At 42.4% G+C, this 27,692-nt stretch overlaps 1 protein-coding gene and 1 pseudogene across 11 annotated transcripts in view; both read left to right on the top strand.

The window, feature by feature from the left end:
• Positions 1-27,692, top strand: part of LOC135491978 (rho GTPase-activating protein 190-like) — a 50,704-nt gene that overhangs the window by 11,577 nt on the left and 11,435 nt on the right. For 6 of the 11 annotated variants that reach the window (XM_064777992.1, XM_064777989.1, XM_064777988.1 and 3 more), the window contains exons 3-26: positions 2,787-3,468; positions 3,845-4,051; positions 4,679-4,978; positions 5,516-5,668; positions 6,024-6,035; positions 7,831-7,945; positions 8,435-8,558; positions 8,807-9,005; positions 9,403-9,570; positions 10,151-10,402; positions 10,767-10,945; positions 11,455-11,623; positions 11,963-12,162; positions 12,972-13,172; positions 16,692-16,784; positions 18,619-18,755; positions 19,359-19,526; positions 20,035-20,191; positions 23,152-23,328; positions 24,041-24,214; positions 24,844-24,896; positions 25,919-26,113; positions 26,546-26,795; positions 27,230-27,361. In XM_064777992.1, the coding sequence (XP_064634062.1) occupies positions 2,787-3,468; positions 3,845-4,051; positions 4,679-4,978; positions 5,516-5,668; positions 6,024-6,035; positions 7,831-7,945; positions 8,435-8,558; positions 8,807-9,005; positions 9,403-9,570; positions 10,151-10,402; positions 10,767-10,945; positions 11,455-11,623; positions 11,963-12,162; positions 12,972-13,172; positions 16,692-16,784; positions 18,619-18,755; positions 19,359-19,526; positions 20,035-20,191; positions 23,152-23,328; positions 24,041-24,214; positions 24,844-24,896; positions 25,919-26,113; positions 26,546-26,795; positions 27,230-27,361 (4,497 nt within the window). The remainder of the gene's footprint in view (positions 1-2,786; positions 3,469-3,844; positions 4,052-4,678; positions 4,979-5,515; positions 5,669-6,023; positions 6,036-7,830; positions 7,946-8,434; positions 8,559-8,806; positions 9,006-9,402; positions 9,571-10,150; positions 10,403-10,766; positions 10,946-11,454; positions 11,624-11,962; positions 12,163-12,971; positions 13,173-16,691; positions 16,785-18,618; positions 18,756-19,358; positions 19,527-20,034; positions 20,192-23,151; positions 23,329-24,040; positions 24,215-24,843; positions 24,897-25,918; positions 26,114-26,545; positions 26,796-27,229; positions 27,362-27,692) is intronic. The other 5 variants (XM_064777991.1, XM_064777987.1, XM_064777986.1 and 2 more) reach the window with 5 other exon arrangements.
• Positions 20,278-20,953, top strand: LOC135492462 (uncharacterized; annotated as a pseudogene).

Raw genomic sequence — 27,692 nt, 5'->3', positions numbered from 1 at the left:
CAGTATATGTCACACAGGTTTTTAATTTGACCTTCTTGTCAAGGTCACAGAGGTCAAATGGCATAAATTCGCCGTCGGGCCGTAACTATGGCACGTTTCTTAACTGCAATGACTATTGATCACAAATTAAGTACACATGTACCCCTTGGTCAGGTGATCTCAGGTACCGAAGTTTGGTGCGATCTGATTTGCCGTTTGGCCTCCAGGGAGGGGGCCAAATCCTAAATTCTTCAAAATGCCATTATTCCTAGTAATGACTTGCCCGATTGGCACCAATTTTATATCATAGGTACATCTAATTCTAACAACCATTCAATGTGTCACCAGGGTCTTCTTTGATTTGACCTACTTTTCAAGGTCACAGAGGTCGAATGTACTGTAAATTGGCCATTTTGGGGAAATTGTAATTGCTTGGACCTACATCAAACCTAACACTACATGACACAATACCATGCTCTTTATCCATCTTTCCTCCACATGAGGTGAGCACAATGGCCCTGGCCATTTCATTTCTATCAATCAAAGTTGTGTGAATTGTGAGTGTATTTCCTCAAAATGCACTCAATCAGAATTGTGCGAGTGTATTTCCTGAAATACACTCAATCAAAGTTGTGTGAATTGTGAGTGTATTTCCTAAAAATGCACTCAATCAGAATTGTGCTAGTGTAATCAAAGTTGCATGAATTGTGAGTGTATTTCCCAAAAATGCACTTAATCAGAGTTGTGCGAGTGTATTTCCTGAAATACACTCAATCAAAGTTGTGTGAATTGTGAGTGTATTTCCTAAATACACTCAATCAGAGTTGTGTTGAGTGTATTTCAGGACAACCTGCTCTTGGAGCATAAAGAATGACACATGTGTACAGATGGAAGTCTGTGTCCTGGAGATGACCTTTTTGCACTTATTTAAACCTTTTTTATCTGAATAATTCCCAATTGTTCACATCATCATATGGGTCTGGGGTTGGAGCACCCTGTGGTCCCACCCTGAAGGATTAACAGCAATATTTGTAAATTGTGATGCAATACCCCAATGTTATTATGATAATCTTTATTTGCACAATGCATAAGTGGTTGAATTGGCATGTGGGATGCTTTTGAATTCAGTATGATTTATTTAGAGATCACAACAATAAAAGTTATCAAAACATGATGTGGTGTAAAACCAGTGACCTGTGTGTAAAGTTCAAACTTACAGTTACAGAATATGGCGTATTAAAGTACTGTAATGTAATGTTACAAGTCTCATTATCCTAGTCACCTACAATCAGATTTGATACTGAATAGATTACAAACTTGGATTACTCTTGTGTACGCCTCCAGGCAGAATCAAGGGCCTACAATATTTTAAGAATTGGAAAAAGAAAGTTTCTTCCTCTAGAAGTGACCATATAAATGATAGGTGAGGTCGTGAAAGACCAGTGACCTGTGTTTAAAGGTCAAAGCTTCATCATGAAGCTATATTTAGGTAATCTTACATGATTGACCCAATCACCTCATCTTGCCCTAATAAGTCCGGTGCTCACCTTTAAAGAACCAATAGCGGAAATATGGACATGATTACCAAGCTTTCGGGTGCCTAGTAATTTTTCACACTGAAGGTTTTGTCCATCATCTCGATAATGCAACAACTCTGTCTTATAATTGGCGTTGGCATTTTAGAAATAAGCCCTCATCGTTTGGGCAGTGACAGTGTTGAAATACCAACGTCCTCTTGGATGTAGCTAATTCCGTCAAAACTCTGGCCGACCTGTACAGTACAGGATTTGGACTACATTTTAGCTCCAACCTTGAGTGTTCTGGTGTCCGAACAAACACCCTCGGACTCAGGTTCAATTCCTTGACTCGAGAATAGTCGTGACTCCATCCACATTACAATAGAGTAGTTGAGCTCTGTGTTTGTTACTAACCCTGTATCAATCAATAAACTCATATCTAAAATCAGCGCGGGTGTAGGCTGCAAGTGCAAAAAACCCTTGAGAATCCACGTTCTGATGACATGCACTGGTACATATCGACACACTTGCTATGAAAAATCCATATCGACCACCCGTGACTAAATTGGTATATTATGCAACGTACTAGTGCTAGGTTTGTCAATATTTGTGTATTAGCCAATCAGCGCAATCTAGAATGACAGGCACCGGGCCAGGTCACAGATTAGTCATCAATACTGTAGTGTCGCTACTGATGGCGTCTAGCGTCGCTACTGATGGCGTCTAGCGTCGCTACTGATGGCGTCTAGCGTCGCTGCTGATGGCGTCTAGCGTCGCTACTGATGGTGTCTAGCGTCGCTACTGATGGCGTCTAGCGTCGCTACTGATGGCGTCTAGCGTCGCTACTGATGGCGTCTAGCGTCGCTACTGATCAATCGATGTAACAATGTAGATGAGGAGCATGCATTTTCTCGGTAGGTCGTCTTGGGTGGTTGCCAGTGGTGATGATTCAGGTTAGCGGTGGGGGTGTGTGGGGGGGGATGAGGTGTCATTTCAATTTTTGGTGGTGCAGAGGGACCCCCGATACTTTCTTACCATTTAGATAGACCGAGAAATTTGTTTTCCCGATGATGTTAACACTGTGAGAAGCCAGGGTGGTGTAGTGGCTCAGGTCTATGACTGGCAGTCAAGAGGTCCTTGGGTCGAACCCCACTGTTGCGTACCCTCTAAGTTAATCCCTGCGGGAAACCCTGAACAGGCCTGCAGGATTGAAACTGTGTTCCGAAATATAAACTTTTTGCAAGATGATCAAATCAGCACCTCGATATACTCTTGTCTTTCCCTTTGCAGCATTGGAACATGAATTTGAGCAGAAGTTGCTCCCAGACGGTAAACTGAATGTTGACGGATTCCTCTGTCTGTTCGACGCCAGCGAGGTGCCGAATCGGACTTTAGAACGCCAAGTTGAAGTGATATCACACATTATTGGCAACCTCATGAAAACGAAAAAGCCCATCGTTTTGGTTGTGACGAAAATGGACGAGGTCAATGAGAATTACGTCAGGGAGGTGGAGCGTTTGGCTCAGAGGAAGGAACTAAAAGTGCCCATTCCGATTGTCGAAACGTCGGCGCATGATGGCGTGAATGTCGAGTCAGCGTTTTTGACGCTTGCGCATCTTATCGACAGCGCCAAGTTGAAAAATCCCCGTTTACGTCTCGTGCCGTTTGCGGAGGCGGCGCATTCTCGGAAAGAGCTGTTGAAAGTTGCAGAAGAGGCATATCAGCATCTACTGAGATCTCACATTCTCGACTACAAAATACTCTGGAGTACTTGGAGTAAAAAGTTTTCTACGAATTCTGACTTCAATCACTACGTGGAACTTTTCGGCACGGATAGTGCTAGGAAACTTTTCAATAAACGTGTGCGACAATTACAGGCAGAGCACATACGCCAAAAGGAAAGAATATATCTTGAACAGCTGCCTTTGGTTTTAGAGAAAATGTTGCCTGATTTGGCCACAATTAGCAGCAGGTTGGTACAGTGTGTTATCTGTGGTTCCAGAATCAAGCCCGAGTTTGAGTTTTCGGGCATGTTAGAATTGGTACCATATGCAAGTGGAGTGGAAGATGTGATTCCTACCTAGGGAGGAAAAAACCTTTAAAAGGGGGAAATGCATGTCAAATTGGTTCTTGGTAAGCGCCCACAAATGATTGACTAGCCACTGTGACCTGCAATTATAATCGCATGCAATAAAGCTCTTGCTCTTTGCCAGGCACTTTCCAACTTGGGCCTAGCAAACTTCACTAGACCAGTTAAAAACTCTTCAATGCCACGATTTCAAACTCCTGATTTCGAAAATCTGATAAAAATGTCTGCAACGTTTATGAATATTTGGATTTGATTTCAGAAATTGGTTAGAGTGCCAAGAAACGTTACGGACTCACGCGAGTTACGACGAACATTTAGTGGATGCAAGTCACGTCCAATGGCGGGACAGCGACCACCTCGACTCCCTGGACGTACGGATACCGTTCGACCTTTTAGACGAGGAGGAGGCCGAGGCCGTGTTTACGAGACACGTGAAGGCGCTTCACGATGAGCAGCGACGGCTCGAGTAGGTATCAAATAAAGGGGGTGCTAGGGGTAGATTTGGTAGTCTTCAGGAGACTTGTATGCATCTTTCGGGCCTCGGTGCTTACTTCAGTGATGATTACATCCTTCGTACAAGCATGAACAGGTTTGATTTGCCTCAAGATAGGAGAGCTGCCTATTAGCAACTTTGTGTAACTTGTCTGATCGACCTGACTCATACCTATACTCTTCCTTGAGAATAATGGATGATAGTTTTCCCAGAAAACCCTGAATTCCGGGAAAGGGCGGGATCTGTCGAGTACAGAATAGTGGCCATCGTTGGCAGTCACGGGAGGATCAGCATGTCTCGCCATTTAGGAAATGCGTTTTTCTGCATTCGTAGTTTCGGCTTGCTAAATTATTATTGTTCATTTACACCTGGTTGGAGAGAAGCAAGTAGGGTTAAGTGCCTTGCTCAAGGACTCGAAGATGAAGCAGTGCTGGCCCGTCCAAGTGTTGAACCTACAATTCCCTGGCTATAAGCCCGGCGCTCTAACTACTCTGCCACTGATCCCACTCGGGGGCAGTCACAGAACCGTGTTATCAATAAATGTCGTTCTGATACTGCACGGAAGACGTTCTGTTCCTAATACTTGTGTTTATTTTTCAGTCTACGGCGGAAGTTCAGGCAATTGCTCGACAGTCTTCTTCAGGGACACCATGCAATCATCCCTGGCAAACAACTCGCAGAAGTTTCCATCCAACTTATGGGCAGGGAATCGTATGATCAACTATCGGAGAAAGACCGATATGAGGTCTACGAACAGTTTCAATCGGAGCTGAAAGAGCGCGCTAAAAACGAGTTTGAAGAACTTTTGTGGGAGCGGGCGGATCTGTTTAATAGATTTGAGGGTCAGTTCGATAAAGATGACATAACGGATATACAAGATAGACTCAGCAAAGAACCCAGGTAGGGAGGAAGGAATATTGTAAATTATCTCAATCCGTGAAAGTTGAAAAAATAGAATTTCCTTATAATCATGAAAGAAATTTCCGTCGCAGCACAGATACTGCAGCTATCTTTAGTCTAATTATTGATCTTTTGTTAACGAGATTAAGACTTGGCAAGCTGGACCTCTCCCCTGGGAATGACTTCGCACTTTGCTGATGTTAAATGGATAAAATCCATCAATTTCTTCACCGGATTCAGACTCCTGGGGTTGCCATGGCAGGTGCGCTTGTTGATGAATGACGAGGATGAACATTTGTAAACTTGGCTAACAAGGCTAATGAATATTGATGCTAGCTCCTGCTACTGTCGTCAGTCACAGTGCTGTTGGTCTACGTTCAAAGTACATGCAGTGTTCTCCACAAGGCCTTTTGTCGGGACGACCCACCCTACTTAGGCCGCCTACCACCCTATCTTGGAAGAGCCACCCTGCGTTGCTTAAGAATTTTGGAAATAGCAAACAAATAAGCATGTCTGATTGGTCTGCGTTTGTTTCAGGTATCAAGCGTTGAACAAAATGAATGAGGATCGCCGCGCGATGTTAGTCAGCCACTTAGCATTCATACATAGTCCGTCGAGTACACCGTGCCCGTTTAAGGAGAACTGTATGGAGAGCGTCATCGAGAGGGCGTTGGCCAGTAGAGGGCACAGGTGAGGTTAAGAGGATGTGCCCGGAAGTCTACCAGGGGGTAGCAAGCTTTTCGGTCTTGGGGCAAAATGATACTTTTTGAATTTTTTTCTCCCAAAATCTTGGTCTAAAACGCATTTGCTGGAAGTTGCCTTTCAAAAATTCAGAGTGCAATGATGAGCTACACATGTTATTGAGTAACTACCCTGGATGTAATCCCTCATGCATGGATATAAGTTTTACCCAGTATGATTGACGCTACATCATGCAGACAGCGCCCCCCCCGCCGCACCCCTGAACGCTTGTATGCATGTAAGACCCCCCTCATCTGGTGCTTATATTTATTTCACCCCAATGTCATGATTTTGTTCCAAGCAGCGAAGGCATTCCGTAAGTAAACCCCGTAGATGTCGCTTAAAGTACACGCTACTTTTCGCCAGACGTTATTTTGCCTGTTACATCGGTATTAAGAGAATTTCAGCTTAGCCCAATACTCGGTCTATTAATAATAATGATAATAGTCCATATTTATATAGCGCTTCTCATTACGATAATACGATGTTAAAGCGCTACTCCCCCAAAGCCTTTCTAAATAGCCACGTTTTCAACTCCCTTTTGAAGGATACAATAGCATTCCGCGAAGATGACGTCACTGCAGCTGCTGCCCTCTATTTCCCCATCGCTGAATTACATGCAATGTCGGATAAACATGCGGTTTCGTAATGGATTCAGGCTTTCTAACTGGGGCAGTTAGATTCAATCTGGCACATGTCCGAGTGTTGGAAATACTACATAATTGTTCTGAATATTTCTCTCTCTGACTCTATGGTATCATTTATGCTAAAAACAATGCAGGGTCAAAGATAATTGACTTTGAAATAAGCTCAAATGCGTAGAAATAAGTGTCGATGTCCGACTGTCACGTGACTAAAACATCATCAATATCTTATGCAAATGACCTTGTGAGCTATAAATAGTAACTTCGCGGGATGCTATTGAGTCAAGTGAGTGAAAGTCCGGTGGCAGCTGGTTCCACAAGCGAGCTGCACCAACAGCAAAACACCTCACACCATAAGAGGTTCTGGTCCTGCTGATGTGCAGCTTCCTACCGCTTGTGGCACGAGTTTGTCTTTGACTGCAAAGATTCCGTACTAGCACGGAAAGGTATGCTGGTGCACTTCCTTGAACAATCTTGTGAGTTGTTGCAAGTATCTTGAAATCAATTCGCTGCTGAATTGGAAGCCAGTGCAAAGACAAGGCTGGTAGCACCTTGCCCTAAATTCCCATTGTTCTACTGTCTTATCGAAGGGGGTTATCAGGGCGAATCATGACGACATCAACCCCCGTGAAACAGCTTCCTTGGAGTCAATAAACCTAAGCCTGCAAGGGCAAATAAGCACTGACCAGACGGGCAAAACCAATAGCCAGACAGGGGAGTCCTAGTACTGCATGTAGTGCATTGCATTAGTACTACAAGTACAGGTAACCCCCTATTGGGTAGTACCCATTTCCTTGTTCCCTGGATGTTACCTGTTTAGGTTGACTTTGATTTGGTGTAGTATAATTTTTGGGTTGGAATTCTAAACTTTGCTTAATGTTGTTGTGTGATCATTTAAAACCTTTATTTTACTCCGAAACATCTCTATATTATAATTATTCTCCTTAAAAAACCTTTTTCGAAGTGGCGGACTTTACTTTTTGTGTCATTTCCTGTTTGACCTATTTAAATGTGGTGTGGCTGTGTAATTGTACTGCAGAATAATTTTAAACGAATGATGTCAAGTTTTTTTCCGGGGCATCTGGTTTAAAAGATGGCGAAGATTGTACTTGTCATTTTTTGCAGCTGAGAATACTCAACCTGCTTCTAAATTGATACCAAAAGTGAATCCCTGTAATCCTGTATGATCATTTCAGAATCACGTCATGGGGCAGTGGTGGTACAGTGGAAGGAAGTCGGCCTCATAATCAAGAGGTCGTGGGTTCGACTCGCCGCCGAATTAATGCTTGGTTCCCCAACTGGTCAAGTTCAAGTGAGCGCCTTCTGGTTGCTCCTTGAAGCCCCTGATTGATTTCTGTGGAGACTGGGGTAATAATATGGTGTCCCAAATCCGCTGTGAACAGGAAAACAGGGAAAGAAAACCATCTAAGAGCTCAAAATATAATATCAAGTTCTTCTTCTTTTCAGACCACAGTCCTGGAGTCGCAACAGTCAGTGGCTCATCAATCCTGACGACAACCGTCTCAATCTAGTCATTCTTGGCTCAGAAGGCTTAGCTGATGAGCTTGCATCGGAGATACGGGTAGGTCGTATAACAGTAGAACCTCTCTATTAAGGACACCCTCGGGACTGACCAGTGCTGTCCTTAATAGAGAGGTGTCCTGATTAGAGAGGTCAAATTGAATGGGAACAACCAATTTGGGACCAAAGCTAGTGTCCTTAATAGAGAGGTTGTCCTTAATAGAGAGGTTGTCCTTAATAGAGAGGTTGTCCTTAATAGAGAGGTTGTCCTTAATAGAGAGGTGTCCGCTAAGGGAGGTTCCACTGTATATGAAGTCAGATCCAAGTTATAAGCTGAAGACCTCCAGTGAACCGCCGATCTTTTCGCGGTACATGACCAGAGGATATGATGCAAGGTTATATACATATCCTCTGAACGCAGAAAAAGAATAAGCAACGATAAAATTAAGGGGGAGTGCATGAGGCACAGGCAATCTTCTCACTGTCACTGGTCTTTAACATTTGATAAACTACTTAACATACAATACAATTTTAACCCTTTACGTTCCAGGCTCAATGTATCGACGATGAATACACCCACGAAGAAACAATTTACAGCTTAGATTACCGGACGATAGACGGTGATGTTAATTTACCCCAATACTCATTTAAAACTCCGGAGTTTTCACCTCATGGTATGTTTGACGATCGATTTTAATCGCAGTTACCTGCAATATCAGCAATGTGTGACAAAATGATCGCTTGTATGCGGTTGAAACCAGTAACTGCTGGGTTTGATACTGACTTTCCTGACGCTGCGACCTGTGTTGACCTCTGCAGATGAGTGATTATGGTCGCATGTAATTCAAATCACCTGTTGCGGGGCACTCCGTTGACGCATGCAAGAAATTACTCAGTTGTCAATATTGTCGTTGTTTTCCAGGGTGTCTGTGTGTCTTCTCCAATGCAGATAGTTTAGACTATCTTAGAACTGCGTTAGATAAAACACTACTGTCCGAAATGCGTCCAGAAGAAAGAAAATCATTCCAAGGATTACCTGTCGTCGTCGTGCTTGCTTACGACCCCGACTCGGAGAAGATGGCATCGACGTTGCGTGATGAAGGACAGACTTTAGCCGACAGGTAGGTACAGTGGTGTTCAGAACTAACTTATCTGTTATGGTTGTGTTTGTTTCAACCCTCATGGCCTGGCGTCCATGAAAAGGGCCAGAGTTTTGCAAACAGATACAAGTATGTTGGTGTTCTAACTTATCTGTCATAGGTCATGTTTTCCTCGACCATAACCATCTTGCGTCTACAGTCCATGACAAATGACAGACTTGGCTAATAGGTATTGTTACTGTACTGTTCAAAAGAAACCTGTCCTGGTTGTGTTTGCCCAGACCCTCACAGCCTGTTTTCTACTATACCTGAAAAAGGCCCGAGTTTTGGCGGAAGATATATAAGTACGGTCCTGTTCAGAAGTAACTTACCTGTCCTGGGTCGTGCTTGCTTTGACCTTCTCCTCCTACTTCTCCAGGCTGCAGTGCCCGTTCATCACATTTCCTCCAGCGCCACGCATCATCGAGAAGCACTTCCACGACAATCAGGTTAGCCAAGCGGTGCGTCTGCTCTTCGATAGCATCAAGCACCGGGCGGGCTTTATAGACCCATTCCGATTAGCGGAAAACCTAGAACCAGATGTTCGGTGAGTACAAACGGGCCAGTCTCCACGGCCCAAAGACAAAATTATTTGATTCGTACGTGTTTTTGCTCATGCGTAACTAATCGTGGCGATAGCTTTTGCAGTTGTTCAGGGGCAACAGCGTACTATGTAATCACCCATCACCTCTTCCACTGGCCAGGTTAGTTATGCATAAGCGATATCGCCTCTGAATGAAACAATTTTGTCTTTGATCACACACCCTGGTCTCTCTGAGAAAGGAACTTCGGCTGTTTTTAGGAAAGTTTTGAAAATTATGAGTGGCCTCTTCTTCAGTGTTCGTTCTGCACTTGGAGGTAGTATTCCTCTTCAAAGGCCACTGCGTGCCACTACGATTAGGCCCCAATTAGGTCTATTGGCCGAGTGACTTCATCTACGGCCAGAGGTGGAGTCTACGCTAACACTCTTGTTTCTCAAATGGTTGCTCGCCGTGGCAGAGACATCAGGCGCAAGGAAGGAAGCTTGGTTTTGAGCCTCATTCAAAAGAGTGAAAAGGGCTAGGAATTTAGTTGCTTAAGATTGACTTCTGTGCCCCTCGGCTTCATTTTCCAACTTTTCCTTCCAGAATTGTGATGTGCTTCACCTGTGGTGACCGTATTCACCTCCCGGTCGGGCCGTTACTGAGCCATCAGTGTTGCTATGTGACGTCCGACAAGTACCAGGCCCTCTCGCTAGAGACGTACTTAGGCGACTCGAAACGTCGCGTAGAAATCGTGCTGACTTCCATACATGGTGCTGGTCCTCTTCGGGACGAGTTTAATCATGGGTATATTCTCGTTTATTCTGCCAAAAGGAAAGCATCGCTGACCAATCTAAGGTAAGAACTAAGATTATAAAAATTGGAGAGAAAAAATGTTGTGGAAAATGTCTGAATTGCAACTTATAAACTTTGAAGAACTGTAAGTAAAGTGCAAAAAATGACTTAGGACTTGAGACTAAGACAGAATGATTCAAAAGGACCAGCCAAGGCTCAACTCATGAATGCATGACACATCCAGCAGACTTTCTCTTGGGCCTGTTCACAAAAGCAGTAGGCCTGTTTGTGTGTAGTCTTGCAAATCTCAATCCAGTGCATCTTAGGGGGAGCCATAGTGCCAATGCATACACTAGTGTTCAAGATGACTGTTAGACTTAAAATCAGCAGAATTGCGGATGATAACATGAATTCTTGTTCTTCTCAGAGTGTTTGCAAGTGGCATACAACAAGCACCGACTCTGATCCTCGCCGTGACCGAAAGTGGTGGTGCTAATGCTTTCTTCTCCAACGAGTATACCCAGGCCCTGATCACGGAGGGCAATGCGATAGCTGATCGACTCCGAGCCAGATTCATGACGACCAGTGCAAACTTTCAACAACAAAGTAAGTGTTTGTCCAAATAACAAGGAGAATCTTCTTCTTTTCCTTCTTCCTCCTCCTCCTCCTTCTCCTATTTCTTCTTTTTTCTCCTACCCCGCTTCTTTTCTTCTCACTTTTTCCTTCTTCTCCTTCACCTACTTCTTCTTCTCCTTCACCTACTTCCTCTTCCTCTTCCTCTTCCTCTTCTTCACCTGCTTTTCCTTCTCCTTCATCTAATTTTTCTCCTTCTTCTTCTTCACCTACTTCTTCTCTTCCTCTTCTTCTTCTCCTACTCCTAAACCTACTTCTCCTCCCTCTTCCTCCTCTTCCTTCTTCTTCTAATCTTCTTCGTTTTGGAATTTCTTGAGAGGATTGTAGTCAGTCCATTTTTTGGTGACAAAAATCAACTCCCCAGAGAGTTCTGCCAGAGAGCTAGCCCCAGAGCAATGTGCTTAAGTTAGCGGTGCATCCCGATAGATTATGAACCAAGAGCTAAGAAAGTATTCAACGGTAAATCATGTGACTTCTTTCAGCGGCGGTTTTCACTCCTTTCTTCAAAATGTGCTGGGATCGTCGGAGCGAAACAGAAAACTCGTTCAAAAGCTCATTCTCAGGTGACGAACTCCGGCCGGACATAGACAAGCGCCCTCCCGCTGCACTGCCAAAGAACATATATATCGGGAAGGTTAGCACTAGCAATAGGTAAGAGTTTTCGGACTTTTGTTCTTGAGGCCAAAATGAGTGATGAAGGCATTATCACCCTCTTTTGACATTACTTGTCAGTTTAAAACTACTCCAGCATCTTAATTGATTTTGACCCCTTACCCCAAAAATTGTACTTAATCAATTTCCCTCGTGAAAAAGAGAAGCTGTTATCAGTAACTTTTGTATGGGGGATGTCAGTGGCATAGCACCAGGCTCTTGATCAGGAGGTTGTGGGTTTGTGTCTTAGAGACAGCTGGACAGTATACCGCCCAGGGAGTTGAGTTTGAACAGGAATGTACAGGCCAAGAGCTTATGATCAGAATCGTTCCATTTTAGCCAAAGCGTAGAAGACTCCGAACCTGTTTACGATGTGCCAATCTATGACAGGTGTCACTCGGACAGCGACGGACAAGATAGAGGCTCGTCTTCGTCTCCTCCCGCGTACGAGCACGACATCTACAGTGAGATTCCCGCCCATGCCGATATGGGCGACGATATCATTAAGACAACCCAGTTAAGACGAAATATGTATGCCGGTGAGTGTTGAAATTGTGATCAACTTGAGCTGATGATATGGCAAAGTACACAAGTCTGAAATACACGCGACCATTTTTTTGCCTATTTGGGAAAATTGCCTCTGGGGTTAGGTTGACTTGTTCCCACTGTCACCTGGTCAATATCCAAGAGCAGGCGACATGTAAGATTCACGATGTCACTTTTCGTCCTTATGTCATTCACGTCATGTTTTCAAGGCTGGGTCAATTACTGTTTGTGACACGTGAGATGTGACATGTGAGTCACACGTGACACATAAGTTACACGTGGCACGTGAGTTACATGTGACACATGAGTTACATGTGACACATCAGTTACATGTGACACATCCGTTACATGTGACACATCCGTTACATGTGACACATCCGTTACATGTGACACATAAGTTACTTGTGACGCATGAGTTTTATGTGACACGTGAGTTGCACGTGACACAAATGTGACTTGTGTCACCTGTAAATCTTATGTTAGCCCGGCCTTGGAAGAAGAGTTATAGAGAGATGTGAATTGTTTTGATGTAGGCAGTCGTTGCAAGCCCGTCTCGTAAATATTATTGTAGAGTGTGTAGAAAAATTGTACCATGAATAATAGATTTGAATATGTGTTTCACTCTGTGCTGTCGCTGGTCGCTTCAAGCGGTGTTCTCTCATCAGGTGTTCATTTCAGGTGAGCCGTCAGGATTGGGTGAATTTCTCTAGCAGACGCCAACTCAGCCAATCGTATTGGAATATGCAAATTCCCAACCTGGTCCCCAGGTGCATGTCTATGTACTAATTGCTTGTGTTTTCAGAGATGTATAGGAAAAAGTACCCGGACGGGAAATCTTCCTTCACGACTTCTTCCACGATTAGCAGAGATTCGAAAGACTCGGAGGGAGATAAGGAGCGGGAGTCCTCTGGCATGTCTGCAGATTCTGAATCTATCCAACCGCGTTATCAGTTTAGAAAATCGAAAAGCATGAAACTTGCCTTGCAGCAAGATGACGACGAAGGTGATTGAAATGTTTGCTGTTGCCGGAGATTTCGTTTTTTTTCTCACGGAAAGAGATCTGAGACTTGACTGTGGACATGTTTTTCTTTGCGCTTCGATTTTTTTTCTGTTTTGCCCGGTTTTAAAGGCTGTTCAATATGGGGCTTAGCGCCATTAAAATCCCACACCAGCGTTCGTTTGCTGGAAAATAAACCAATGGACCGAGAAACTTCTTCATACAAGGGCCGTTTACACGCTCAGAAAAAAATCCCAAATCCAATGTGGTCTACAGTTGAGTCTCATCTCTTCATACAAGGGCCGTTTCCACGCTCAGAAAAAAATCCCAAATCCAATGTGGTTTACAGTCGAGTCTCATCTCTTCATACAAGGGCTGTTTACACGCTCAGAAAAAAATCCCAAATCTAGTGTGGTCTGCAGTCGAGTCTCATCTCTTCATACAAGGGCAGTGAAGCACTCCTGCTGAGGTCTGACTCGCACAAGACATCATCCCTATTCTCCCAGACTGTGGTGTGTCATGTAAACGGGCACACAGAAATGAGGCCACAATGAGGATTGATCCAATCAATTTGTCTTTTTTCTGTGCGTGTGAACAGGCGTTTTGTCTCACCTCAAAGTGGCAGGAAGTCCTCTGTGGATCAAGTCATTGTAGTGTGTATGAATGTTCAGGACTGGCCTGCCAAATTGAGGTGAAATATTAATTTTACTTTTCTCTCCTCTGTGTCTTTGCATGAATTAGGCATAGCTTTGAAAAGCGACTCCTCATTTCGATTAGTTTGCATTTGGTTGTCATTGTCGCTCAAGCCCAGCGCAAACAAGCGATTTAAATCACTGCGACTCATGATTGCGGGTCGCAGTGATTAAAGTTGCTCATCTGCGAGGTGCTTTTTGTGGTCCTCTACTTGAAATTCTGACACAGAAATAGATTGACGTGGAACTATGTGCTTCTTACCTCGTGGAATTGGCAGACAACACGTGACATGATATCGAAGCCGTGGGTAGCCTGAAATATCAAAAATGTATCCTAATCTTTGTTGACCTGAAGAGCTATGCCCATCTCATACATGATTGCTCAACTAGCCACTGAAGGATCGCTGCTAAACTTTTTCAGAAGCATCTAAAATGATTGGTGTTCTTCATCAAAATTGAACAGAAGTGACCAGTTCCATCCTGGTGTATTGAATGCCCATCTTGCCGAGAACCAAGCAGGCCTTCCACCTTCACGAGCTGGGTTTCTTGGCATTAAGTCCTAATGCTGCTTTTGTAGATAAATTTACTGAAGGTGGTAACGCTGAGTTGAGCTAACGTTGGTGTTTGTCTCTAATGCCAATTGAGCTGATGGGGCAGGCCTCGGTAAGCTGCAAAGCCTACCTTGCCTGAACATGATTCTCAGTTAGTTGGGGAGCTGATTGTCTCCAATGCTGATTGAGCTAATGGGGCCGGCCTCTCGGTAAGCTGGAATGCCACTTGCCTACACATGATTCTCAGTTGGGGAGCTGATTGTCTCCAATGCTGATTGAGCTAATGGGGCCGGCCTCTCGGTAAGCTGGAATGCCACTTGCCTACACATGATTCTCAGTTGGGGAGCTGATTGTCTCCAATGCTGATTGAGCTAATGGGGCCGGCCTCTCGGTAAGCTGGAATGCCACTTGCCTACACATGATTCTCAGTCAGTTGGGGAGTTGATTGTCTCCAATGCTGATTGAGCTAGTGGGGCCGGCCTCTCGGTAAGCTGGAATGCCACTTGCCTACACATGGTTCTCAGTCAGTTGGGGAGCTGATTCTCCAGTATGGGGCCGGCCTCTCGGTAAGCTGGAATGCCACTTGCCTACACATGGTTCTCAGTCAGTTGGGGAGCCGATTCTCCAGTATGAAGTCCATTACATTTTGACAAAGAGTAGATCACCCTTTATGTTTCCGCTAAAGTTTATTTGATCCTTCTTTGGTTAGTTGTTTCGACACTTTTCACTAATATATTTTCTTCCCCACTTTTGCTCCTTTTTCACAAATCTAGGTGTTGTCGTTGCACACGTTTGGTCCAGCTTTCCGAGGATATTATAAAGCATCGTTTCTGTTCATTGTATCAGCACCAATATTCAATTCGATTCAACTGGAACTTTTAAAAAAGGTCGGATGCACAAATTCTGTTTTTAACTATTAGTTGTGAATACAGACAGACAGATGATTACTCATTGAGTTTAACGTGGCCGTTTTTCCGAAGTTTTCAAATTATAAAAACTAGAAGTACTATCAGACTTTTTAGAGTATTCAAACCAACTTCATCCAATCCTACCTGGGCGGTCACTGGTGGGTTTTTTACTAAGCGGCCTGACCACCCAATTTCAAAATATAAATTTGTTGAGGCTTGTCTGGTATTTAGCCAAAATGATGAAACGATAGCAATACATGTCGAAAAACTAGGAAAAACACGGCCCACTTTCAGAAATCGTCTGCTATGAATCAATTTACACATCTCTGATGTGATTGACACAGGCACAGTTTCAGAAAAACGTCTGCTATGAATCAATTTACACATCTCTGATGTGATCGACACAGGCACAGTTTCAGAAAAACGTCTGCTATGAATCAATTTACACATCTCTGATGTGATTGACAGTTAATGCACAGTGATTGTACATTGGGCAGTGCATTGTGTATTCCACATGCTTCCATTAAAATAAGGGTCAAAATTGTCCCCTTGAGTGAGATGACTGTTTTCCTCGAGTGAACTGTGTTGCACCTAAACTTCGCTTTAGTGAGTTGACAAATTTGTTGTTTGGTGTTCCCAGCGTAGTGTTACCTACACACATTTAACAGTGTTCCATTATTTCTCATCCAGTGTGTTTTTCTGTGTTATAAAATAAAAGAGAATGTTTCTAAAGTTCATTTTTGTTCGAAAAACTTTGAACTAAAAAGTCTCTTACCATAGCCGAACCACGATTGGAGTTAAAGACAAAATTGGAAAGATATCAAACTCTTTCAGAAATAAACAAAGAACGAAATCCCTTTAAGAAATAATCTGCCTACTCCTTTAAAAACGTTGGAAAATACATGTATAGCATCCATATTTCATATTTGCGTAATTTAATGCATGTTCCTGTTTCAGAATCTGGTTGCAGACACCATTATTTTGTCACTGTGAGAATCATGGCACTACATTTGTTTGGCTGAATAAGGTCATAATGTACCTGCAGAAGATAGCAAAAATTAGAATTTCTCTGTTATGGACACCCCTGGATCTGACAAATTCTGTCCTTCATTGAGAGGTGTCCTGATTACAGAGATTAAATTCAATTGAAATGACCAATAAGGAACCTTGATAATAACAGAGAGGGTGTCCTTGAAAGAGAGGTGTCTGCTAAGAGAGGTTCTATTGTTCTTGAGAGCTTGACCACCTACAAAATTTCCTTTCGAAAAAGTATCCTGCGATGCCATGATTCTCATGGGTGATGACATTGATTAGAACAGCCCACAACATCAATATTTCTGCCATTACAATAACATTCCTTCCTCCCTCTGTAAGGTGTGCCAGCAAACACGGTGATCGACGCATCCGGGAAGCGCCTGCAGAAGGCGTCCACGCTGCCCGCAACCGGGCGCGTCGGGCAGGAAGAGGGTGACTATTACTCGCTCGTCGTCAAAGTGTTGTACCTCTGGGCGGTGTTGTTCAAAACAACGTTAGCTTTAACAGAGACGTTCAGTCTTAACGTGGACATACTAATGGTTTAACTGAGAGAGATAACGTCCTTAAGGATACTTAACGTAACTGTTAGGGATAACGTGACTTTTGTGCTTTTGAACAACCGGGCCCCTGCTTCTCCTAGTCCTGTGATTCCTTAACCCTTTTGCTGCCGCATATTTCCCAGATTCGTACACTGAGCGGGCAGTGATCTGTACTGCTAAATATTCCTCAGTTCTGTTGTTCACAAGTTCCTTTATGTTTGAGGTTTGTACACCTTAAAAACGAGGTGGCAGCTCTCGATAAAGGCCGTGCCCCTAAGATTTCGTGTCACCAGAAATAGTTCCTGAGCTATAAAGGTCACCGGTATACACCTGGTGCTGGCCAGGGTGACATGCATTGTCAAAACCCAGTGGAAGTGATAGAGATGGTTGTTGATATATAAAAAAACAGATCACAGCTACTTGCCATTTTAATCTCTGCTGTGTGCGACAAAATTATCACTCATCTGCAAGTAAAATCGATGATCGCTGAGTTTGATATTGACTCATCCGACCTATGACGACCACCGCAAACAAGTGATTATCGTCTAATGCAATTAAAATCGCAGCAATTTAAATGGCTCCTTTGCAGTGCGCTTTATCTCCTGAAAGGTGTCAGTCCACAAACGACGTCATTACTCCGATCGCTATTTGTTGTGTATATTGCATGCATTCATCATCACCTTGTAAATATACCGTGCTTATGTCCCACATCACCTAGCTGTTGAAGGTGCTCACCTAGCTGCTGAAGGTGCTCACCTAGCTGCTGAAGGTGCTCACCCAGCTGCTGAAGGTGCTCACCCAGCTGCTGAAGGTGCTCACCTAGCTGCTGAAGGTGCTCACCTAGCTGCTGAAGGTGCTCACCCAGCTGCTGAAGGTGCTCACCCAGCTGCTGAAGGTGCTCACCCAGCTGCTGAAGGTGCTCACCTAGCCGTTGAAGATGCTCTAGCTATCCCATATTGTAGGCATTAGTGAGTTTTCCTTAATCCCCGCAACGTCAATGTGAACGCCTGTCCCATCAGGAGCTCAAACAATGGGACAGGAATTTGCAGTTCCGGGGCTTTCCAACTCCAGATTATGTCATTTTGTTCTGATCCACAGGGTGTGCCAAAACATTCTACTCTTTTCCTCTGAAGGGCCAGTGACTGGCCTTAGAGATTCCATGTCATAATTGAAAACAGACATAGAATAACTTATAGACTAATCGCCTTCCAGTTGTTACAGAAATTGGCCAAAATAAACGTTTTGGTACACTCTGTGTTATAACATCATCATATTTTCATCGTCATCATCATCATCATCATTGTCAGATTCGGTCATATTATCCGTTCTCGGATTTCACCGGGTATTGATTTGCTTGTTATTTATTGTCTTCTAGGTCAAAGGTGTCTTGTTAAAAACTTTCAGAACTTTTTCAAATTCCATGAATTTTACGTGATTATACTGAGTTTGAACTTGTAATGCGTGTCCGAGGCCGACGTATTCAGCTTTCCACATGTCCAGAGGAGTAACCTCTAGGAACCCCTTTAGAAAAGACACCCTCGGACTGACATATGATGTCCTTAGTAGAAAGGTGTCCTGATTACGGAGGTCAAATTGTCTTCAATCAACCCAATTGATCCCAAAATAACTATCCCTGATAGAGAGGGTGTCATGGTAACGGAGGTGTTCACTGGAGATTCGCTGTCCTTGATTTCGCTGTCCTTGATTAATCTTAAACTTTTCTTCAGGATGGATCGACAACGACATCTACGACAGTGCCAACCAAGACGATCGTGGTGACAGAGTTAACCCCCTCTATGAGCCATTAGATGCCCCACTCCTGCCGCCAATGACTAAACCGAAGCCCCCTCTCAAACCAAAGCCGGTAGGTACAATCTGTATTGCCTGTTATAACACTTGGAATCCTACCGGTAGGTACAATCTGTATTGCCTGTTATAACACTTGGAATCCTAACGGTAGGTACAATCTGTATTGCCTGTTATAACACTTGGAATCCTACCGGTAGGTACAATCTGTATTGCCTGTTATAACACTTGGAATCCTACCAGTAGGTACAATCTGTATTGTCTGTTATAACACTTAGAATCCTACCGGTAGGTACAATCTGTATTGCCTGTTATAACACTTGGAATCCTACCGGTAGGTACAATCTGTATTGCCTGTTATAACACTTGGAATCCTACCAGTAGGTACAATCTGTATTGTCTGTTATAACACTTAGAATCCTACCAGTAGGTACAATCTGTATTGCCTGTTATTACACTTGGAGTCCTGTAGGATGAGTAACATTCTAAGTGTATAGATGAAGATATCAAATGCGAGGCATCAAAATGGAGAAATTTCTCTCTAAGAAACAGTATTTCTAAAGGCCTACGCCATTCATCAAAAATTTGAAATTGCTATTTCTGTGAAACTTTGGCTCCAAAGGGTTAAATAAGTTATAATAAGTTATAATGTATCTTCCAGCAATACACCTACCTCTCAAAATTCCAAGGAATGACGGAAGTTATTAAACGGAAAAATTTCGGGAATACGAAGAATTACAAACAGCGCCAGCAGGAAGCGAGTAGCGTGCAGGCTCCATTGGCTGTCATGGATCCCATCGAGATTGCTGAAGACTATGCTACTGTCAGGGTAAGGTTATCAAATTTGCTGTGGCTTTAATGATGTGTGTGTTCTTCTTACTGCCCATCAAAGCCAACCTTCCCCCGAAGTTTCCTGCTGATCAGTTCTAATCTGAAAACAACTGCTAAATTCAGGGTTAAACATCAATGTTCTGATTTTCATATCTTATATCATGATGCTCGTTATAAAGTTTCACATGATATCTTTAAATCTGATCAGTTTGAATGAGAGGAAGTTGAGAATTTTGTGATCTATAAGTCCGATTACAAAATTTCAAGTTGACGCGCCCGCCCCCAATCTTCGTTCCTTTTTCCCAACCAAAGCAAAGATGGTGGCACACAAATTTGTAGTTTTGTGATCAGACTTTGAGATTCGAAAAGTTTGTGCTTTCTATTCTATCAATGTGATGACTTCAATCGACTGGAACTTGCAGATGATCCCTACCAAATACTATGAATTCAGCCTGTACTGAATTCCATATTCCTCACCCTCAAAACTTCTTAATTTTCTACTCCAGGATTCCATTCCGCCCGAAGATAATGACTATGCGTCAGTCCAAGACGCCCTGCCCGCCGGAAAAGTAGTGCGGATCCTATCAATCCGTAAGCCACCTGAGTATAAAACTGAGTACGGCCCGCGGGCCGAGGACAATTTACCGTTGATAGGTCATGCAGGTACCTCAGAACGTTCTCACTCGGCATCCCATGTCTTGGAGTTCCCATCAAAAACCAATTGAAATAGGCAAATGAAACTGGTTTCAATGGATATGAGAGAACACGGAGATAATGCACCGTCTGACTTCTACTCTAAGTTCGAGTTTAAGAAGTCCTAGATGAATGACTTCAAGTTGAACGACTTGGAGTTAAATATCTTGAAGTTGTTCAACTTTGACTTTGACTTCCAGTAAAACAACTTTGAGTAAAATGACTTCGAGTTGAATGACTTCGAGTTGAATGACTTCAAGTAAAACCACTTTGAGTTGAAGAACAACTTCCAGTTGAACGACTTTGAGTAAAATGACTTCAAGTTGAACGACTTTGAGTAAAATTACTTCAAGTTGAACGACTTTGAGTAAAATGACTTCAAGTTGAACGACTTTGAGTTGAATGACTTCGAGTTGAATGACTTCAAGTTGAACGACTTCGAGTTGAATGACTTCAAGTTGAACAACTTTGAGTAAAATGACTTCGAGTTGAACGACTTTGAGTTGAATGACTTCAAGTTGAACAACTTTGAGTTGAATGACTTCAAGTTGAACAACTTTGAGTTGAATGACTTCAAGTTGAACGACTTTGAGTTGAATGACCTCAAGTTGAAAGACTTTGAGTTGAATGACTTCAAGTTGAACGACTTTGAGTTGAATGACTTCAAGTTGAACGACTTCGAGTAAAATGACTTCGAGTTGAATGACTTTGAGTAAAACGACTTCGAGATGAACAACTCCGAGTTGAACAACTTTGAGTCAAAGGACTCCAAGTTGAACTCAAGGTCTTTTTGAATCTGCTCAAGAATTGACTAGAAAGAACGTGAGAATTGACTAGAAAGAACGTGAGAATTGACTAGAAAGAACGTGATACTACTGGCAACCTAGCTTCATTTGACCATATTCCTAAACATTTGCCTATTTCTCAGCAAGCATGTATATAACGCTATAACCGTGTTTGCCAAAAGTTACCATTTTTGATTTCGTTGCAATGAAATACGAGGAGGAGAAATGCATCAAAATGTTTTCGCTCGTCGACAAAAACATGCATGAAAAATGTAACTTTGATAATTTACAACTTAGTTTGTCTAACTCTTTTTCTGGGCATTATTGCATGAAGAAGCAGCATGGAAATTCATTTAAAATTGATTTCTGTTACTTATGCCTGCTGTTGTTGGTCAAATTGAAAATTTTGCTGAAAATGCTGATTAAGGGCCTGGCTGGAAGTAGTGGCCCATGTGTGTAAGCCCTGAATTGGTATAAAGAAAATTGGATGGGAAATTTGATCGAATGCAGTGTGCATTTTGCTACATTCATACTGTCCGACTTTTATGTTTCGACCTTTCCAAAGCTTACCAAGTAAAGAATGAAAGGGTGATCACCGTTATGGAAGACGCGATACTATAACTTTGTTGAAGATTGAAAAATACTTCCAGTATGTTGACACATGCTTGCTCATTTACATAACTCCAAGTCACCCAGCAATATTGCCACACATGTTAGATCGGTACCCATTCTACTAAGTCGACATCAGAGCAAAATGAGGAGATCAGTCATGCCTGCCATTTAGGACTTCTCACCAATCTGCTCCTTTTTGTCTGGAATACGGATGAAGTGTGCTTGCTCTATTTCAAAATGGCGGACATGACCATTCCAGTACGCTTTTGAATCATCAATACTCTTTTTGGCCAACATTGATTAAAAAAATACTTCTTGACTACTGGATATTGCAAAGGGAAAAATAACTTAACAATGCAAGAATAATATACTCCAGAATTGGCAAAACTGAATTTGGCTGAAAATATTCCAACATCCAGTTGTAATTCTCTTTGGACATTTTTGGGGTCGGCCGGTCTGCATATTTACTCGTTTCGTCCTGCCGTCTGGCGACTAGATCTGGTACCAATCTGCACATTTGTGTCGTTTTGCTCTCTCCAAGCCGAGACAGAAATTTTCCTGGCATGTTTATAAGGCTTAATATGATTTGGTCCACCTGGGTGCCTGCTGCCTGAATATTGCATGTTGTCCTCCCCAACAGACAAATCCCCAATTCTGCGAACAGCTATAAATCCTCGCCTCTTTATTTTGCTAAAAAGTAAGAAAACAGACAAAAAAGACCAAGATGAAATGTGTGACTCGAAACTGAAAAGTTCGGAGAAAAAAAAATTTCATAATTTTTACGATTTCTGAAAAAAATCAACTTTAGACAATTTTTAGGATTTTTGAAAATTTCTAAAAAAAATAAATTTCATGATTTTTTATTTTGGCGATTTTTGTAAATTTCTGAAAAAAATATTTGAAAAAAAATTTCACAATTTTCACTTTTGCGATTTTTGAACATTTCTGAGAAAAATGTTTGTGGATTGAGTTGTTCAACCTGTCGAGCGATGCATTCTTACGGAAAAATATCCGCTATTGTCTTGATTTGGGATATGTCTGCTCCGTAATATTTTGTGAATTAAACAACTTTCTAACATCGTGACGAAGTGAATCGGTTTATTTACCAGTAACTCAAAATGCAACAGTAGTCGTCAATCAGGCTTGATGTCGATAATTCTAACGTCATTTGACGCAGTTATACACATCACCACAGGGCAGCTACCATGCATACGAATTTACTGAAACTTGCTACTTACAGTATTTGTAATCTGTCTAAAAACCGGCAGAGTTGAAATTCATATTCAGTACGTATTTACACATTTTCAAATTCAATTACAAATTTCAAATATTCACGGAACGGCCTAGGCCTTTAAGACTGGTGTTGATTGATTCTCTCTTCCCCAGGGGGCACTGACTCCGAATCATATTCATAGTTGAAATTCATATTCAGTGTGTATTTACACATTTTCAAATTCAACTACAAATTTCAAATATTCAAGGAATGGCCTAGGCCTTTAAGACTGGTGTTGATTGATTCTCTCTCTTCCCCAGGGGGCACCGACTCTGAATCGGAATTCAGCTCGCTGGAACGACAGCAAAAAGATATCTACTTCCGGGTAAATAGGAAGCCCACACCGCACAAGAAACGCCACAAGCACTCGCGGCCGTCGGATAGTTTCCATGGCGACCTGCCAATGGTGCCACCCACACTTGAAACCTATGATAAAGGTATGTTGTGGACTTGTTTAGAGTTTTTTGTTTCAACAGTAAAACTTCCTGGGTCACGTGGAGAAGTCGAAGTAGGCCAGTGATCGAAAGATTGAAACACACTGGAAACTCTCTATAAAGGACACCCTCAGGACTGATAAGTGCTGTCCTTAATAGAGAGGTGTCCTGATTAGAGGTCAAATTGAAAGGAAACTACCAATTTGTTACCAAAACTAGTGTTCTTGATAGAGAGGTTGTCCTTAATAGAGAGGTTGTCCTTAATAGAGAGGTTGTCCTTAATAGAGAGGTGTCCGCTAAGGGAGGTTCCACTGTATTGGTATGCGTTGGACTGTAGTCGAACAGATTCTGTCCTGACCTGCTGATGTAATGACTGGACGTTTTGACTGGTGAGCAAACATCCACTGCCATATTAGTCCAAGCATCTCACTGGAGACAGATACTTGCAGGGATGGAACAATTCCGATTTTCGGAGGTCTCCTGTTCCCCCTTAAAATGGCTTCATTTGACAGCAGAAATAGAAAGCTCTCTGTCTCAGTTCTCCGTAGCACTTTGAATTTTTGAAATCGATAAAAATATAACCGTTTTAGAGGCGTTTTTTCTCTTGACACTGTCAAATTGCCTGTACTTTGAGGCCAGAAAGACCTTAGTCGATTCTAATACTTTTACTGACCTGCACCAACTTCGATTCAATTATCGCTACTCTTTTCTGCAGTTCGTAGTAATTCTCCATCCGAGGGTAGCGAGGGCACCGAAGGGGACGACCACCCAAAGAAACCAGTACGACGGAGATCACTCAAGGACAAGAGGAAGAAGAAGATTTCGGGTGAATTCTCCGGCCTCACTATCAGCCCGCCGCTATCGGACAATGATCTTCTCATTCCTGCTTGTAAGTTGTGCTAATCTGTGATGGCTCTCGGGGGGAGGGGGTTTGTGGTCAAGTAATTACGTCATCAAACACCCTGGGCCTGGTTGTGCAAACTAATTATGTGACCAACCCTGGGGTTTAGTTGACTTGGCGTCACATGTATTTCCTTCAGTTAATCATTTAGACCTCACAACCAAGTTTAGTTTACGCGAGCGTTTGTGATAAAGCTTGTTTTTAACAACCTGGCCTGGTTTTGATACCAGAGCGCTAGTTGTAAGACTCGATATCGGACCCTTAGTTGACAGACTTGTGATCCTAATATGTTGGGTTCCTTACCTTACTCCAACTTGCTTTGGCATGTCACTTAACTCCAGTCGCTCATTCTTGAGCCAACTGTTCATTTACTTGCCTACTGAAGGTTCTGTTAACAATCTTAATTTCGCACCACTCCATTTTTGCAGTTCATAAAAATTTCTGAAAAATATCACAATATTATTTACACATTGGTGGATTTCAATTTTTTTTTTGTTTTTCAATCAAATTTTTGTTTGCAATTTTTTATTTTCGCAAAACTAAGTTATATGTAAGGGAAGTCTATAAAAAATGAAAGGCTTGCTCAACATATCCATGATTTATATTTTCTATTTCAGCCAAAATGAGAATTGAAGACGATGATGACAGCTCTCTGTATGAACCAATTAGAGTAAGTTTGCAAAATGTCGGCCAAAAATGAAAAAGTTTGCGATGTATTTCTAGTGGTTCAGTGTTTCAGATAAATTCTTCTTTGGGAAAGGTTTTTGCACCCTTCCAATCAGTGAGCGGCGTATGAATAAAGATGGCTGCTCACTAACATGTCATCGCTGCCTATCGATTGACCAGTCACATGCTGTCATTTGTCCAGTGTGGTTAGAAATTTCCACATAGTCGAGTTTTCCATGTAACCCGTGACGTAGAATCTCTTGGTGACGTCACAGACATTGTTTTTGCAAGATGAAGTGATGTCATTGCCCTATCTTCGTGACGTTTGCCATTATCACGACACAACATGAACCGGAGTCGGAGATTTTGGAATGAAATTTGCGAGGATTCAAGTTTAGGTATCCTTGAACTACTCATGAATAATGGCTCGTGATGAGCAGAAATCGACACTCGTAGGTTTTTGAGTGAAAATATTGCACTTGTGCTTGTCTTGGCCCTTGGAAACCCAGGAGACCACAGGTATGATATTTCCGCTCAAACTCGTGCGGTTTCTTATTTCATATTCTCGTCAAAGAAAGACGTGTAACTGTATGATTTGCTACTAACCGATGCAGGGGTGTAGCTGGCTTTGTGATCTAGGGGAGGCGAAAGGCTCTTTTGAAGGGGGCAGGATGACACTACTGACATTTTTTGGGACATCTGGGGGAGTACAGTAGTACCTCCATCAGCGGACACCTCTCTGATAAGTCCACCCTCTCTATTAAGGATACTGGTTTTGGTCCGAAATTGGTTGTTACCATTCAATTTTACCTCTCTGATCAGGACACCTCGCTATTAAGGACAGTACTTTTCAGTCCCAAGGGTGTCCTTAATAGAGAGGTTCTACTGTATTTGGCCCCCAGCCCCCCCGCCAAGCTAGCTACGCCCCTACGCCTGTGATATGAATGCATGATCACCTTGCCTGGTGCACCAGCCTACTAACACCAGAACAATGGGCCCGTGATCGTGAGCATTCATATTCAACAGTTCCCAATGCACCTGCAGAATGATCAGACGTCGCCGGGACCGGCGGATGACGTGGGCGACATGGCCGACAGTGGAAATTGGCGGAAATTATTGAAGTTTCGCTCGGATAAGGACTCGGTCGAGAAGCAGAAGCGGAAGGAAGAGAAAAAGGCTCAAGCAGATGAGAAAAGACGAAACAAAGAAATTCGAGAAGAGGTAGGGTTTTTCAGATTTGAAGAGAAAAATTCTGAAAACTTTTTTTTCAGTTTTATTCAAGCATTGCTAAAACTGTGTGAATCGGTCCTGAAAAGACCTTTTAACGCTTATCAATTGTCTTTTTTGGAATGTGATAAATGCCAAACCACCTTCGTAGGATTTCCATAACAAATTTGTGATTTGTCTTTGACAGGAGACCCCTGTCGCTCGTGAATTTCCCATTCGAAGACAATCGCTTGTGTGAACTGCTTACATGGAAATCCTACTAGAGGAGTTTTATGATTTTATTTTACATCACTCTCAAAAGTCTAGACAGAGTTCAAGTTACTCAGGAAAATCTGGAATTTTTTTTCTTCAAAAATGAACAGTTTTCACTTTTTCTTCAAATGTGACAGTGCTGGTCACATTTAACATCCCTTGAACGCGTTTCAGGAACGAAAGCAGCAGAAGGCGCAAGACAAACTGCAGAAGAAGATGAAAAAGAAGGATAGTCGCGCCGGGCCGTTACCGCAGAGCGGAACAAGCCTTGAAGAATTCGCCCAATCAGAGGGCAGCAACATCCCGTTATTTATCGAGAAGTGTATACAATATATTGAGGATGAGGGTGTAACCACTGAGGGGATTTATCGAGTTCCAGGCAACAAGGCACAAGTAGACTTTCTAATCGAACGGTTCAAGGAAGGTGAGTTATTTAAGAGTGAACTGCAGACTGGTGACTTTTATCGCAGAAATGTGCAATGTTTATTGCATATGCTAAAGAAAATTTCTTGTCTGCAGAAAATTACCTAAAATGTCTGAACAGACCACCAGGAAAATTGAAAATTGAAAACACAAAATATATTGAAATTGTACTTTTCCTCAGTTCTGTGATTTTTCCTTTGGTTAATTTCAGATCCAAATGTAAACATATTTTTAAGAGTGAACTGCAGACTGGTGACTTTTATTGCAGAAATGTGTAATGTTTATTGCGTATGCTAAAGAAAATTTCTTGTCTGCAGAAAAATTACCTAAAATGTCTGAACAGGCCACCAGGAAAATTGAAAATTGAAAACACAAAATATATTGAAATTGTACTTTTCCTCAGTTCTGTGATTTTTTCACTTTGGTTAATTTCAGATCCAAATGTAAACATCGCATCATTAGATATACCTGTGAACGCAGTAGCAACCGCTCTGAAGGGTTTCTTCATGGAGTTATCTGATCCACTCATCCCGACAAATATTTATGACGAACTCATCGAGGCTGTTGGTAAGTTGTCCTGTCTGATGGCGTGGTGAACGTCAAATATGCCGGAGCGCAGTCTTGTATTCCCGGCCCGTAGATGTTTAATTTCTGATTTCGTCTCCCTTACTGCTCAATAAATCTTTATGAAATCTAACTATTTGCAGAGAAGAATTGGCAGGCAATCTCAAAATCATTTGCGGTGTGCAGGAAAACCCAGATAAGAAAGGGATTTACCATTAATAGTAAAAAAAAACCTTCGTAAAAAATATTGTGCTACAAAAACCAGATGAGGGAATTTCCCATAAATAGCAAAATAATTTCAAAAGTATGTCTTGGAATTTTTTTGTGTTAAAGA

The sequence above is a fragment of the Lineus longissimus genome, chromosome 8 (assembly GCF_910592395.1).
Source record: "Lineus longissimus chromosome 8, tnLinLong1.2, whole genome shotgun sequence".
NCBI classification, from domain to species: domain Eukaryota; kingdom Metazoa; phylum Nemertea; class Pilidiophora; order Heteronemertea; family Lineidae; genus Lineus; species Lineus longissimus.
The sequence above is the reverse complement of the archived record's forward strand: the minus strand, read 5'-3'. Positions and strand labels throughout refer to the sequence as shown.